Source organism: Sorex fumeus, unplaced genomic scaffold, assembly GCF_029834395.1.
Source record: "Sorex fumeus unplaced genomic scaffold, SorFum_2.1 ptg000098l, whole genome shotgun sequence".
NCBI lineage: Eukaryota > Metazoa > Chordata > Mammalia > Eulipotyphla > Soricidae > Sorex > Sorex fumeus.
The window spans coordinates 28004876-28020938 of record NW_026606155.1 but is presented as its reverse complement, the minus strand read 5'-3'; the positions used below and the strand labels follow the sequence as shown (position 1 = coordinate 28020938).

The window sequence follows — 16063 nt, the reverse complement described above, 5'->3', positions numbered from 1 at the left end:
TCTTTTCTTTAGCCTGCCTTGATGTCTTCCAAGGAGAAGACTCTGGTGTGGATTGCTGCAAATGAAGACGGTGTCAGTATCCTGGACCACAACACTATGGTATGGATGGATGAGGGCTGGCTCACTTGGCTTTTTTACCTTTTCTTGTTTGTTTGTTTATCACTATTACTATTGTTATTGTTGTTGTTATTTTGCAATACCAGGGATTGAAACCTGAGCCTCACACATTTCTTCTCTTGGGACTGAAAGGCCCGAGCTAAGCAACTGTCCCCCTTACTCCCCACTCCTGCCCAAGCACTGCTTTCCTCTTATTTAGACACCCCCTTAGTCAAGGTGTTGCTATCCAATGACCACATCCAAGTTCTGTCCCCATGGTCTAGTAGACGGGAGGTGCTGGTTCTTACTCAGGAGATGTGTAGAAAAGCTCCCAGCACTTACTGGCTTCTTCCCATAGCAAGTGCACGTCACTTACCCCTACTCTTCCGTGATGACCTTTGGTGGCTGCCGGGATGACTTCATGCTTGTGATTAGATCCACTCCAGACCAGAACTCTGGAAAAAGTCACATTGAGAAGTTGATCTTCCGGATGGCTGCTCCCAAGGTGAGTTTGATGGCTCTTAAAACATTTGAGGGCCAGAGTGATAGTACAGTGGGTAGGGTGTTTGCCTTGCATGCAGCCAACCCGAGTTCAATCCACAGCATCCCATATGGTCCCCTGAGTACCGCCAAGAGTAATTCCTGAGTGCAGAGCCAGGAGTAACCTCTGAGCATTGCCAGGTGTGACCCAAAAAAAGCAAAAAAAAAAAAAAATTGACGCTGATCTGGTAAGAAGTGTGCTTAATGCTTAGGGGAAAGAAAAAAAAAACAAACCTGGGGCTATGACAGTACTTTTGGAAGGACCCTATTTGGAAGGTCCCAAAACTGCTTCATTTAAAAGCAGTTTTGCAAATGGTTCCGATGGAGCTGCATCAGTAGTCGTATTGGGCTGGTAGGTAGTGGGGCCATCTACGACTTCATTCTTTGTGATTTTTGTTGTTGTTCGTTTGGGGGCCACACATAGTGGTGCTCGGGGCTTATTTCTGGCTCTGTGCTCTGGTTTTACTTCAGGCAGGCTTGGTTACCATATGGGGTGCTGGAGACCTAACCTGAATGCAAACGAGGCAAGCACCCTGCCTGCTATACTGTCTGTCCAGCCCTATGCAGTCTTGATCCTTCTCTCAAGTCTCACCACCATACAGGCCAGAGCCAGGTGCCCATTGCTCTCCTCTGTGCTCCAGACTCAGTCTAAGGCAAGGTGCTCCCACCTTCTCCTGAGTTCCCCTGGCCCGAGCACTAGCTACAGAATGAGAAAATCTGCACATGCTTCCCTCTTCCTTATGGGCTTGAGGAAGGTCCAAAGACAACTTTTAAGGGCTTCATTCCTACTTAGTACAGGGAATATTGACTAGCAACAAAATCTGCGAAGACTGAGCTCTCCACCCAGAGAGACCCCTTCCTTGGCTTAGCAATGGCCAGAGTGGAATGTTGCTCATCTTTTCTTCAGGAGGGATGGTGCCTCTTGAGCACCTCCAGGCCAAATGGGGATGACCCATTTGGACATATTCTTCCGGGTGGGTGCTGTAAGAGGTACGAGAAGCCCACGGAAGTTATGTGACACCTTGTCTGTACGATTCAGTCCATTTCCTTTTTTGTTTGGAGGCCACACCCAGTGGTGCTCAGTGGTCTTAATCTTGGCTCTGCACTCAAGAAATTACTCCTGGCACAGTGGGGAGGGCGTTTGCCTTGCATGCAGCCATCCTGGGTTCAATCCCCGGCATCCCATATGGTCCCCCAAGCACCACCAGGACTGATTCCTGAGCATAGAGCTAGGAGTGACCTCTGAGCACCTCTTGCTGGATGTGGGCCAAAACTAAAAAAATAATCACTCCTGACAGCCTGAGTTATAATATAGTAGGCAGGTGCTTGCCTTGAATGTGACCAACCCAGGTTCAATCCCTCGCACCCTGTATAGTCCCTGATGCACCACCAGGAGTGATTCCTGAGCCCAGAACCAAGAGTAAGCCCTGGGCACCACTGAGTGGCCCTAAAACTATATATATATATATATATATATATATATATATATATATATATATATATTATATGTGTATATATATATTTTTTTAAGAGATCACTTCTGGCAGTGTTTAGGTGACCACACAGAGTGCCAGGGGTTGAATCTGGTCAAGCCACACACACAAGGCAAATGCCCTACACGCTGTACTACTACTCCAGCCCCTAATTCAGTTCCTTTGTCTATGTGCAGATTGCAGAGGCAACCTTCATCTTGGCTAGCTACATGAACCATTGCTCTGCAGCTGGGAGCCCACCCACCAACCCGCCCGCTGGCCGCCCACCGAAGGAACTCGATGGACGACAGCTCTTTGCTTCTGTTCCATGTGTTGCCAAGGGGCCAGCGCTGCTGTGAAGATTTCCCCCACCCTGTTCCCTGCTACTTCTCTAAGATTGCAGCTACATATCCGGAATGTGATACTACTGTGATGGGCCTAACAGCCCTACGCCTAGCACGCTGCCCCCTACACCCCCCTTTGTTCTGTGAAATGTATGTTCCAGTGTCCGCAGAGCCTTTACTCTCTAGGTGCCTTATCGTGTTTCAGGGCCCAACCTTGAAATTCCAGACCCAGTATCAAACCACTCTTTTCAGTAATACTGAGCTCTGGCTGCTGCCTGCTTCTGGACAGACAGGGCTGGCCCACTGGTACAGACGACAACGACGTCAGTGGTATGAGTCAGTGCCGTCTGCACCGATACTCTCAGGAAGGCCGATTTTTAAATACTGTATATGGTCCTTAGATGGGGATTGATACTTGAAGTTTTCCCAGTATCCCTGACTAGGACATGACTAGAATTTCTAATTCACTTGATCTCTGACAAAGGCCTAGAACTCACTGAAACTGGACTGACTTTCGCAGAGGGCAGGCCTGGAGAGGAGCTTAGGCTCAGCCTTCCCTTGCCCTCCTGCGTCTGAGAACAAAGCTGTTTTCCCTGCTGCTGGAGCCAAGCCCAGCAGTGGACTGGACACTACGCAGGCCCTTTCCCACTTTAACCACTGGACCGGGCACAAGGTCGGCTGTGCTCACTATTGCTGCCCCATTTCCCCATCCTTTTTATAGACCAAGCAAACTTTTGCTCAGCTTTTGCTGTTCTGTGAGGACACGAAAGATAAAGTCAGAAACAGGAGACCCTCCAGACTGGTAAGCCTGGATTTAACCCTCACGACTTCTGGCAAATTCTGCTAGGAATTAATTGGCAGGCAGAGGCCACACAGGTGATATCTGCCCTAGCCTAACAACTTTTCACCTCTCCTTTCCTGATGATACCCAGGTTCCCTCATCCCTGAGACAGTCTGTGGAGTACAGAGGAGAGGCTCTTTGCCTCCATCCTCTTGAGAGAAAAGACAAAGGAGTTGATTTATACTCTGACTTCCCATCACTAAAGAAACTTCAGTTTTATTTCATAGCTCTAGAGCAGTTCTCACATTTGTCATTAAAGTGCTGAAACCTGTATGGGTGTAGCAGCAGCATCCCAGACCCAAGTCTTCCACCCCAACAATGTGTGTGTGGTGCATGCGGAGAAGACTGGACCTAGTTTATCCGAATGCCTCATTTGCTCATGAACCCTTTACGCTGACAGGCATGACGAAAACAGCAGCTCTGTCTGCCTCTTGAAAATGAATGCAGCTTTGCAAAGGCTGCCAGTTCCACAACCCTCTCCCATTTGTTTCTGCTTTTCCTCCCAAAAATTTGGGATCTCGTTGAGACATTTCTACCTCAAATAAGTCACAGGTACCAGAGCCTCCTGGATAGCCCCTCCAGGGCTTATGTCAAGGGCGGAGAGGATAGCCTATTTAAAATATCCTGAGTGTCTCTAAGGCTAATGAGAATATCCACCCCAGAGTTCAAAGTAAAATTGAGATTCTGAAGAAAATGTAAGCAAGAATGGAGCCATGTTTCATGCTAAAACTGGGGCTCCAGTTATCTTTCCACCCTTTTTCCTTCCCAGACTCCTTACAGGAATCCTCCCTTGGTTTATTAATTGTATACCGAAGAAACTGTCTTATAAACAAAGGCTTCTAATAGTTGGCTTGTTTATCCTTTCTTAAACATGTCTAAAACCAAAATCAAGTTTCTATCTGACATTTTCTCACCACCCCCTCCTAACGAAAGAATTTTTCTGAAACCGCTGACAATGCTGATTGTTAATGTGCTTGACAGCAATGACTGTAACACGACGATCATGTTTGTCAATAAAAAAGCAGCTGACCGTGAACCAGGCCATTGTTGTGTATGTTTTGGAAGTCGTCTGTTTATTAAGAGAGTCATCATAAATTAACTCTGTACAGGAAGTAGGTAGACAGAGACGAGTCTTATGTAGGCTTTTTTCCCCCAGGCTAACCAGTCAGAACCTGAAGAGCTTGGTTCTCTTTTACCTTCGCTTTTATGCACGGGTACTATGCGGTTGGAACTTGTTCTCCGGATATCTGGTAGTGGTTTTCCAACATCGTACTCCACAAATTTCAACAGTAAACTGGACTGTGTTTGGGAATCTCACAAAGTGCTCTGTGTTGACATTTATTTTGACATAGTTTCTTAAGGTCTCCCTCAGTTGTTGAAGTAAGCAAAGCCGTCTGAGGGCAGCACTAGCATAAACATACTTTGCTCAGCATCTCACAGTGAGCAAGGCTTCCGGCCACCTGCTCTATGGCTCCGAGATGCACAGCATCCATACTGCTTCTTGGTACGGTGTCCATTTGATGGCTTCGTGTACTGGAATTATTACCAGCCCTTGTGGCTTAGGAGTCATCTCCCGTGGAAGACAATACTTGGCCTTTGTTTGCTGGGAGTCAGGAACTCACGGCTGTGTCTTTGTGGTGTGCCAGGATCTCCTGACAGCTCCTGTATACTTCGATCAAGCAGTCCAGCCGGGGCTTGGCACTCTGGATTCCAAAGGGGATAAAAGCAGTCAAGAAGCAAGTTAAGAGGGTGCTTCATCCATGCACAACCCCAATTTCTCACCAAAGCAAAGGGGCTGAGTGGCACAGGTGAAAGCTCAGAAAAGAAGTAAGTTCAGGCCTAAGAGCACCTTCTTACAAGGAGTCCCAAACCAGGCTCCCAGTCCAGCCTGTGAACTTCGAGAAGCAGAAGCTCAGAAAACAGGTGTTTGGTGTTTTTGTTTGTTTGTTTTTGTTTTTTAACCTGACTGTATTCTGACTGTATCCATCCACGAGTAAGCAAAATAAATGACAAGTACAGACTCTCGGGAGGTGTCATAAGCTGTGAAACATTCCTCAGTTGTGAAACATTCCTCAGAGACAAGCTTGATAGTTTAATATGTAAATACTGAAAAATAGTTTGGACAGTGAAATGTGGTATAGACTCAAATGAAGAAAGGCCGCAGAAAAGAAAAATGTGTGGTAAGCATATTTAATAAACATTTGCTACCAAAACTACTACAAATGCCTACTCAATATTTAGGTACTACCAGACTAACAGAGAAGATGGATAGTTTAAAACAAAAGGAAATACAAATAGGTAGTGCTTACAAGAAAATGCAAAAGGCTATCCACTATACTAGTATTGCTGGGCTGGACTGCCATGCATGCAGTTTGCTGCAACCCTGGTTCAAGCCCCTGGCACCACATATGGTTCTCTGAGCACCACCAGGGGTCACTCCTGAGCACTACTGATCCCACATCCATGTCTTCCAAATAACATAAACCAGCTTCCTTCAGCCCCTGATATATGGAGGCATAAAAACATACCTATGCTGGTTTAAACAGATATAAACTTAAATTTTTTTTTAATTTTTATTACTTCACTTATAACAGCATATAGGTTTTTTCCCCCCTTTGTTGCTCCTTCAGGCAAAAAAAAAAGTCATACATATTTTAAATTCTATTTAATACTACGTTTTAGTTGAAAAACTTCACAAGTAAATAAAAAACTCTATGCCTGCCACCTCCGCTTCCTCAACAAATACAGACTTAATATCTTTAAAATGCCTTTACCTCTATATAAAACTAAAAATCAGCTAAACTTCCTGATAACCATGATGGTTAAAAAATAAGTATAAGGGTTAGGTCTTTTGCTCAATGAGAGAACACAGCACCACAAAAAAAGGGACAAATTCCCAAAAGTATAGTATAACTGCCCTATCTCTAAGGCCAAATTTCAAACACTATTATAATCTATAAGATACTCAAAGCTTTAATAAAATAATTTTGAAACATGAAAAAGAGTGTTTAAATTCTTTGTGAAAAAGGAAGGGGACTGAGGTAGAATTAAATTGGTACCTAAATATTTTATACATCAAACACAGTAATTCATTACAACCATATCTATGTTAAAGTGCTGTTTTGGGGGTTTTGGTAACATCGAAACAAAAGTAACTTGAATGCGATTTTTAGCAATCAAGTTGCTAATTATACTGATACCCGATTTAGTGTAATTATTTTAAATTACCCATATAACTTGCCTTTGTAGATGTATGAAAATATATATGTATACACACACATACACACACACACATATGGGCTGGACTTATAGCACAGCGGGTAGGGCGTTTGCCTTGCACGCAGCTGATCAGAGTTTGATTCCTCCACTCCTCTCGAGAGCCCGGCAAGCTACCGAGAGCATCTTGCCCGCACGGCAAAGCCTGGCAAGCTACCTGTGACGTATTTGGTATGCCAAAACTAGTAACAACAAGCCTCACAATTTGTTGTAGACGTTACTGGTTCCCACTCGAACAAATCTATGAATAACGGGAGGACAGTGACAGTGAGATATATATATATATATATATATATATATATATATATATATATCACTTACAAAGCAAGACACAAAATAGTATGTAACTATATGTAGCTTAGGTAAAGTCATATTTGCAGGCAGACTAAAGTAAATGAACAGCGACTAAAAGGTAAATCTGGGCCAGAGAGATAGTATGGTGGGTAAGACATTTGCCTTGCAAACCGCCAGTAAGCGCTGTACCCCTGGCATCGCATATAGTCCCCTGAGCACAGAGCCAGGAGTAACCCCTGACCATAGCTGGATGTGGCCCAAAAACCAAAATAATATAGTATCAAGAGTTGTTGAATATTTTTCTCTAAAAGTTATATACTCATAGTATTTCTGAAAGCTGATCTTTACCTCAGAAAGAAACTTGGGAAATAACTAAAATACTCTTGACAACATCAGTTTACATTCCTACTGAATACAGGTAGCAGTGGATACGCAGAGCGATGGAGAAAGGCAGGGGATATCTCTGAAGAAACTTCAGTGTTTTGTGCTTACCTGGAAGACAGGTACTACTTGGGATATTCCATATGGTTCTATTGGATCCTTCAATAAAATGCAGAGGTAGTAAATCACCTTTTGCTATAAGAAAAGAAACCAAACATCAGAGATCTACTGAAATTCATCCTTATCTTTCAAGGGAAGGTGCAAAACGTTTTTATAGAGTTGTTTCTTTATTTATTATTTTTTTTAATTTTTAGAGCATTATAAAGCCATTCATGATTGAATTTCAGTCATACAGTATTCCAACCCCCATCCCTCCACCAGTGTACATTTCCCAGCCAACAGTATTAGACAGTTATTTCTAAGTAGAAACTACCTGATAGTTTTTGAAATGAAGGAGAAATATATTCTCATTCTTTAAATAAAAAAAAAAATCAACAGAAAATAGCATCAACAACCAAACATAATTTTTAACTGAAATGCTAATTCCAGGGTCTGAGTGCTAGTACAGCGGGTAGGGCATTTGCCTTGCACATGGCCAAACCAAGTTCGATCCCTGGCATCCGATAAGGTCCCCAAAGCACCGACAGGAGTAATTCCTGAATGCAGAGCCAGGAGTAATCCCTGAGCATCACTGGGTGTGAACCAAAAAGAGAAAGAAAAAAAATGCTAATTGCTTATCCATGAAAATCTGCCATGTCTCTTTAAAACTAAACGGATGCATATGTTTCCATTAAAGTTTCTCCTGGAGTTGATGAGACGACTCAAATGGCCAGTGTCAACCTGGGGTTCAGTTCCTGGTACCCATATGTACCCCCATATACACACAACACACACATGCACACAGAGCTGTAGGAGCCCCTGAGCAACACTGATTATAATCCCATATGCACCCCCCACCAAAACATACACACAATACACACACACACACACAGTTGGGAGGAGCCCCTGAGCAACACTGGTTATAGTCCCAAAACAAACAATAACAACAAAATGTTCTCTGCTAGAAAAAGGGAACCAATACAAGTTGTAGAATAGTGAGGCTTCAGATTTAATTCTGTGGCATCCAATACTTCAGGTATTAGGACACTTTAGATCTATACACACCCTAAAGGGCTACCTGCTCCAGACAAGTCTGTAAAGCCACTTAAGTACTTACCATATAAATAGCCTCATTAATGACAATATCCTTCACCTTGCCCATCTCAATAAAGGTGGTACTTTCTTTGCCCGAGGCATAGGCCGAAGTCATCTGGATGCCAAGGGAATCGATGATTAACAGAGTCTCCTGATCAATCTTCACAAAATGGAGATAACCAAGCAACCCTATGAGGGTGATGAAGATGGCAGCAGAGAGAATCATGCTGTTCTGGAGGGAAAGCCAGACATGGGCAGTGAGATTACCACATAAGGCTCTGCACAGATTTTTCGTTGCTATACTTAGTAAACCTTAGGCAATGCAGCAGGAGGGGTGGGGGAGCCTTTAGCTGAACAGGAGGGAGGACCATGCAAAAAGGAAGAGGAGATCCCGTTTGTTTGGGCTCCTGTGTTACCAAGTATATGGTGAGTTACTTCCTGACACATAGGTCTGGAGACAAAGAACGACCAATAGGTAAGTGTGCACTATCACATCAATCTTAGCGATTCCTCCCCAAACAGCAATTTAAGAATTCAGATCTTTTTCGCTTACAGTCCACCAGAACATACAGAGCAGATTCACAGACTTAACAATTATAAAATGCTTATCTGCACAGTACAGTAGCCTACACTCAACAGTCATTCCTTCCTAAGAGATCTTGGAATAAATGATGACTGGTTCCTACTTCTGCCAATGACTAGCTTAGAAATGGGCACGTAACACAGCCCTGGCCAATGAGGGGGCTCACTGGACTAGCTTCTGGAAAACTAAGCTTATTTTTAAAAGTTCTAAGGGAAAGAAGGCCCCTTTATCCTGAGACCTAAATGTCTGGAACTACTATGGCCTCTGCCAGGTCTTATGAAAAGCTAGGCTGAGGGAAACAGGAGGGAAGGTCCCAAGGGTTAATAGCCAGTGAGATGAAAAGAACTAAAGTTGAAGAACTCTCTGGAGCCCTACTACCTCTTTATTAATTATTCTGTTAAATAAAAGATCTTATTATGTAGGGCCCTTTCATTTTGGATGGTGACTTACTACTCGACCTAAGTGACCTGCCTTTGGCAACAATCCTATCAAGTAATTTAGGGATTCCTTTTAACTCCTACTGTTTCCCTGTAGTCCTATTCTATCCACTGACTAGCTCCACTCCCCACTCCCCCACCCCCCCCCATTACTTTTTATTGAGGGCAATAAATTCCCTCATGCCCATGCTATCCCTCACATCCTACTTTTTATTAAGGGCTATAAATTCTCTCATGCCCATGCTATCTTCAGAACTAAGCCCAGTTCTGTACTAAGATCTCTTTCCCCCATTGCAAAAGTTTCTGAATAAAATCTATTTCTGAAATCACACTGACTACTAACTGGCTGTGGTTTTAGCAATACCTTTCTACTTCTACTGAATACAAAGTATTAGATCAAGGTTTTCCAAATTGGGCTGTGGTCCTTTTCGTAGGGCTCACCTTATATTAGGGCTGGAGCGATAGCACAGCCAGTAGGGGGTTTGCCGACGTGGGTTCGATTCCTCAGTTCGATTCCTCCTGAGAGTATCCCACCCGTGTGGCAGAGCCCGGCAAGCTCCCCGTGGCATATTCGATATGCCAAAAACAGTAACAAGAAGTCTCACAATGGAGATGTTACTGGTCCCCGCTCCAGCAAATCAATGAACAATTGGGAGGACAGTGCTACACCTCATATTAAGAACAAGTTTGGGAGGTTTGGAGATGTAGCTAAGCAGTAGAAAATTTGCCTTGTATGTGTGAGATTCTGGGTTCAATCCATGGCACCATTTACAAAATAGATAAAAAGGGCAAGAGAAGTAGTACAGGGGTGGGATACTTGCCTTGCATATAGTAGACCCAAGTTCAATTCCCAGCATCCCATAATGATCCCTAAAACCCACCAAATGATTCCAAAGTGAAGAGCCAGGAGTAAGCCCTGAGCATCAGTGGGTGTGGCCCCAAAATAATAATATTAATAAATTTAAAAGAACAGAATGGAGAGCAATAAATGTTTAAGGAATCTGATTCATCTTTCCAATAAGGTAATCTCTACACAAAATGTTATTACCAATTGCATATTTTTTGCCTCCCACTGCATTTTTTAATACTTTTTTCTGATTGAAATAAATTCTAGCAGTTTATTATCTATTGGGACTGAGTAAAGCCAAATGTTGAATGAACCTATTCATCATCACTTTTTTTTTTAATGTAGTAGTACTGCTATTTATTCAGCCACTGATTAAACTGACTGAGGCAGGCATCATCATCACATCTTAACTGAAATTACTGACATATAGTGATTGTTTTTGTTCTCTTTCGTGTGTGCCTCTCTGGGATGAGGTTATATCTCATTGTTGCTTTGATTTACATTTCTCTGAGGATTAGTGATATAGAACATTTTTTTCATATACCTTTTGGCCGAGCGACAGCACAGTGGGTAGGGCGTTTGTCTTGCACAGGGCTGACCCGGCCGGCCTGAGTTCGATTCCTTCGGCCCTCTCGGTGAGCCCGGCAAGCTACCAAGAGTATCTCGCCCTCATGGCAAAGCCTGGCAAGCTACCCATGATGTAGTCAATATGCCAAACATAGTAACAAGTCTCAGGATGGAGACGTTACTGGGCCCGCTCCAGCAAATCGATGAACGGGAGGACAGTGCAGTGCAGTGCTAGTCTTAATATTAAGAAAGGTAAGAAGGGGCCAGAGCGATAGTGCAGTAGGCAGGGTGTTTGCCTTATAGACAGCTGACCTGAATTTTATCCCCAGAATCCCATATGGTCCCCCGAGCACTACCAGAAGTGACTCCTGAGTGCAAAACCAGAAGTAAACCCTGATCATCAGAAAATAGGACCAGAGTGACAGTACAGCTAGTAGGGCATTTGCCTTGCACACGGCCAACCCAGCTTCAATCTCCAGCATCCCATATGGTCCCCTGAACATCTCTGGATATGACCCCAAAACACACACACACACAAAAGAAGAAGGTAAAAAATTTAGTACATAGAACCCCTAAGTATGGCAGTGAAGTTTAAAGGAAAATATGGTTATTGAGTTCTGAGAGTCAGTGATGGAAGTAGAGTACACCAGGAAAAGAAAAATGAGTACAAAGAGGAGTTAGCATAAAAAGAAAATCTGCTCTTTAAATTTTTTGACTAAGTAAGTTCTCCCCAAGGAGCACACAAGAGTGGAAAAGAAAGGGTTTCAGAGAGCCCTGGGTCACAAGTTAGCTTTATGATCTGAGATCATTATTACTCTGAGCCTTGGTTTTCTTCAAAGGTTGAAGACAAGCATTCAGTAAAATATCTTGCCCTCAGAAGACATTTAGTTTCTCTTCCTCCTTTAAATGGAAGATTCTACATAGCCAGAACTCAAGCTAGAATGAAGATTTAAATATAAAATTAGTATTTGGGAGGATAGGAGGAAGAATGATTAACTTAATCATTTTAATAAATTTATGAACAAACTTTTAGATACAATTTGGTACAAATTAGAACAATCCTGGGCCAGAGAGTTAGTACAGGAGGTAAGAGGCTTGCCTGACACACAGCAGACCTGCCTCCCCATTGTATGCCCTGAGCACTGTCAATAATGATTGCTAAGCACAAAGCCAGGACTAAGTACTGAATATTGACAAGCATGGCAAAAAAAATTGGAGAGTGCTCTTGCCTTGCTTGTGACTTTCAGGCTGTGAGATAAATATGCTGGATGACCTGTGACTAACCCAGGTTTGATCCCCAGCACCCCATATGGTTCTCCGAGCCCAGCCATGTGTGATCCCTAAGTTCAGAGCTAGGAGTAACCACTGAGCATCCCTGGGTATGACCCCTTCAACTCCCCACCTCAAAAAAAAGAAAAACAGGGCAGTCTTAATTCTACAGTGCTAAATAACCAAGTTCTGAAATTTGCTGACTGAAAGGGGGGTGGAAGGGGTGGATGAGGTAATATTCAAATTGCAGAAATAAATAGCACTCTTAAGACTTAGCTCTGATAGAGCTGGAGCAATAGCACAGCGGGTAGGGTATTTGCCTTGTACGCAGCTGACCCGGGTTCGATTCCCAGCATCCCATATGGTCCCTTGAGTACCGCCAAGGGTAATTCCTGAGCGTAGAGCCAGGAGTAACCCCTGTGCATCACCAGGTGTGACTCCCAAAAAAAAGACTTAGGTCTGTTTAGATCTCCCTTGGAGTAATTGTTTCCGTTAGAGGCACTACATATAAAACTAGAACTTTATCATAGGAAAGACAATTAATATGAATCCTTTTATTTTGAGAGCTGTAATAAACCTACTGCATGCAACTCCACTAGGACTGTGAAGCTGGGGTGGCAGAGATGATTTCCATTATAGAGATGTGAAAACTCAGGCCGTGAGAAAACAGGAATGAATTTGGAAACTGCGCCGAGAGACCACCACTATCACAATCTCCCCGGTTCTTTTTTTTTCCCCTCTCCCCAGTTCTAAAAATCACCTAAAATTCAGGGGAAGGGCTGGGAGATAAAAGTGGCTTAGAATGCCTTGGAGGGGGAAAAAAATAGATTAGAAAGAACTATAAATTTTCTACCAAACGTTATAAAGAACATTGGGTACAGGGCTGGAGAGATTGCACAACGGGTTGGGCGTTTGCATTGCACCCGGTCAATCCGGGTTCGATTCCCAGCATCGGATATGGTCCCCCGAGCACCGCCTGGAGTAATTCCTGAGTGCAGAGCCAGCGGGAGTAACCCCTGTGCGTCACCGTGTGTGACCCAAAAAAGTTAAAAAAAAACAAAAAAGGACGGTGGTGTATAAATAACACATAGGATGTGGAGCAGCGTACCTGGAAGCCCCGTGAAGGGTGCACGGTAACCAGTGGTACCGCGGGGGTCGGCTAAGTGACGGGTGAGCCACTGAGTGCCACTGAACTCCGGGGATTAAGTTCATCTGAAGATGCCTCGACTCAAAGCACCCAGAAGATGAGATTTCGGGCTGGGAAGCAAATCCGCTGCGGGTAACTGTGAGAGGGAGGAAGGGGGGCGCCGCCGCCGCCGCACGCACGCACGTCACTCAAACGCACAGAGCTGTCCAGCACCCGCGGTGACCGTTCCCGGGCCTGGCGAGTGCCCGTCCTGCGGCCCCACTCCCGCGGGACGCGGCCCCGCGAGAATTCCGGGCTGACCCCCTCGGACCCGAAGTTCCCCTTCCAAACCCGGCCATTCACCTCGCAGAGAGTGAACAGTCCGTAGGCCGCCAGCCACACGACGCAAGTGACGGCGGTGAGCGAGCGCAGCGAGAGCCGAGGGCAGACGACGCAGAACTCCCGGCACGACTGGGAGTGGTAGCGGCGCTGCAGGGCCAGGCGGCCGCCGTAGATATCCGAGAAGCACCTGGCGTCCTCCATGGCCGCCTCGCCCCCACCTGGCCGCGCCGCGCCGCTCTAGCCCGCCTGCGCGCCGTCCTCTCGCCGGCTCCGAACCCACTTCCGGGTCCCGCCCCGCCCTGCTCTCTGCGCAGCCGCAGTTTTCTCCGCACAAAGCTGTTTCGTTCCCGCCGCCGTTTGACTGCTGTAAACTGCATATTCTGGGGGACTCTATTTGAAATTACAGTTGGCGAGCTTTCTTCGCTCGACACACTGATTTCATCCCACTGCAAGCAGTTCCCTGACACCAGCTGAATGTCCTGCAAACTCAGCTCTCATACGCTTTTTTTTTTTTAATTTTTAGCTTTTTGGGTTACACCCAAGCATGCTCAGCGGTTACTCCTGGCTCTGCACTCAGGAATTAATCCTGGCGGGGCTCGGGGAACCATTTAGGGTACCGGGGATTGAACTGGGATTGGCTGCATGCAAGGTACACAACGCCCTACCCGCTGTGCTATCATTCCGGCCCCAGCTCTCATACTCTTTACCTGGAATAATATTAGATTTGATAGGCTTTGGGATTAGCCCTGCAACTCAGAGGCCAATTACAAATAGTTGTTCTTGGGGATAGGTGATAACTCTAACAGCAGTTAGAGCGCATGCCTAGCATGCACTCAACCAGGATTGATGGTGAGCATTCATGGACACTGAGCATCACTGGGTGCAGCCCTGAAGGTCCCCGAGCACTGCTAGGGTCATCTGGCACCAGAGTGTCTGAGCAGCATTGTATCCTAGAGCCCTTAAAAAAAAAAAAAACTGCTGGCCTGGTCAGTGAAGAATCACTGGTGAGGTCCCCAGGTCTCCTGAGCACCACTTGGAATTGTCCCTTCCCCCATTATTTTCCAGGTTACCTACTAACTTGACTATAAAGCAGAGGTTCCTGGTCAGAGAGATTGTACAGTAGGTGCTTGCTTCTCATGTGACCAACCCAGGCTCAATCCCTCACACCATATATGGTCCCCGAGCATCACCATGAGCATAGAGTAAACCTGAGCACAGGTGCAGTTGTGTATTACCAAAAATTGTGTATTGCAAAACTAAATCAGAGGTTCCCATGATCTTGAATTCAATTTTTTGCTAGAACAACTTCGAACTTAGGGAAGCACTTCTCTTTTCTAGTTTATTATATAGTAAAGGATATAGATGAGCACCCAGATGAGTTACATAGGGTGAGATATGGGAGGATGCTGAGTTAAGCAGATTCTGGCCTTATGGAATTGGGTGTATTTCTCTACTGGTTCACAGATGTGTTCACGAAACCCAGTGATTTTAATTTTTTTTTCCTTTGTGGTCCTTTGGTCCACAGCCATCTGTGCTTAGATTTACTCTTAACTCTCTGCTCAGGGATCACTCCTGGAGATGCTTGGGGGGACTGTATTATGGTATGGGTGATCCATGTGCAAAGGAAGCACCTTAACCCCTATACAAACTTTCTGACCAACTTTTGAGACTTTTTATGGAGGATTCATCATATAGGCATGAGAGACCATTAAGTCTCTTTCCAGATGACTATCTCTCTAGAGAATGGAAGGGATGGTATCTGAAGCAGGGGATTCCAAACTTCTAATTATGGCTATGTTTTTCTGGTGAGAGGTTAAAATGGTAGAAGAGGAAGTTGTGTCCATTTAACAGGAATAAATGCCTGCTCTTTCCTCAGGCTTCTCATACTACCCCTGCAGTGCTATCAGAGTTGAGGAAAATTGCCTCTTTACAGCCTGATTAGGTGGGAGTCTAAGGTAAAGGTAAAGGCCCTCCCGTTGATCGTCGATTTGCTCGAGCGGGCCCAGTAACGTCTCCATTGGAGACTTTGTTGTTACTGTGTCTGGCATATCGAATACTCTCGGTAGCTTGCCGGGCTCTCCGAGAGGGGCGGAGGAATCGAACTCGGGTCGGCCATGTTGGCCGCTTGTAAGGCAAACACCCTACCGCTGTGCTATCACTCCAGCCCAGGTGGGAGTCTAGATACCCTATTTGAAAGTTGTTGGCAAGGGTAATACTGAGGATACAGTTCTTTCTATAATAGTTGGAATATTTAGTATCTAAACGTTTCCTCCTTAATAGGCTGTTCCCTTCCTCTGTCCTTTGGCTACAGAGTGGGTTTTCCTTAGGAGGTTTTTCTATTACCATCTTCTCCAGCACCCTGTTGGAATAGTTGAGGCAAAAGAGAATTTTAGGGAATATGTTACATGACTGAGTTGTTCCTAGTTAGTCAGCCTTTTCTTCAAAGAATATCAA

At 44.8% G+C, this 16063-nt stretch overlaps 2 protein-coding genes across 2 annotated transcripts in view; one reads left to right on the top strand and one right to left on the bottom strand.

Annotated features, from left to right (window-relative positions):
• Nucleotides 1-3071, top strand: part of PLEKHH1 (pleckstrin homology, MyTH4 and FERM domain containing H1) — a 65953-nt gene extending 62882 nt beyond the window's left edge. The window contains exons 27-29 of the mRNA XM_056133484.1: nucleotides 13-99; nucleotides 455-601; nucleotides 2306-3071. Of these exons, the coding sequence (XP_055989459.1) occupies nucleotides 13-99; nucleotides 455-601; nucleotides 2306-2467 (396 nt within the window). The 3' untranslated portion in view covers nucleotides 2468-3071. The remainder of the gene's footprint in view (nucleotides 1-12; nucleotides 100-454; nucleotides 602-2305) is intronic.
• A 1125-nt stretch (nucleotides 3072-4196) lies between these two features.
• PIGH (phosphatidylinositol glycan anchor biosynthesis class H) lies at nucleotides 4197-13890 on the bottom strand. The gene is made up of 4 exons (XM_056133485.1): nucleotides 13631-13890; nucleotides 8461-8670; nucleotides 7356-7439; nucleotides 4197-4996 (listed from the first exon to the last, which is right to left on the bottom strand). Exons 1-4 carry the CDS (start codon nucleotides 13808-13810, stop codon nucleotides 4904-4906), a joined length of 567 nt encoding a protein of 188 aa, XP_055989460.1. The 5' UTR covers nucleotides 13811-13890; the 3' UTR covers nucleotides 4197-4903.
• Between the last annotated feature and the right edge of the window lie 2173 nt (nucleotides 13891-16063).

What these genes read in the sequence shown, in the direction of transcription:
- PIGH (XM_056133485.1), bottom strand. Translation starts at nt 13,810, where the DNA reads ATGGAGGACGCCAGGTGCTTCTCGGATATCTACGGCGGCCGCCTGGCC. An exon ending in TTAATGAGGCTATTTATATG is followed by an intron (nt 7,440 to 8,460) that starts GTAAGTACTTAA and finishes CTTTTCTTATAG; the next exon opens with CAAAAGGTGATTTACTACCT. An exon ending in AAGTAGTACCTGTCTTCCAG is followed by an intron (nt 4,997 to 7,355) that starts GTAAGCACAAAA and finishes TTTGGAATCCAG; the next exon opens with AGTGCCAAGCCCCGGCTGGA.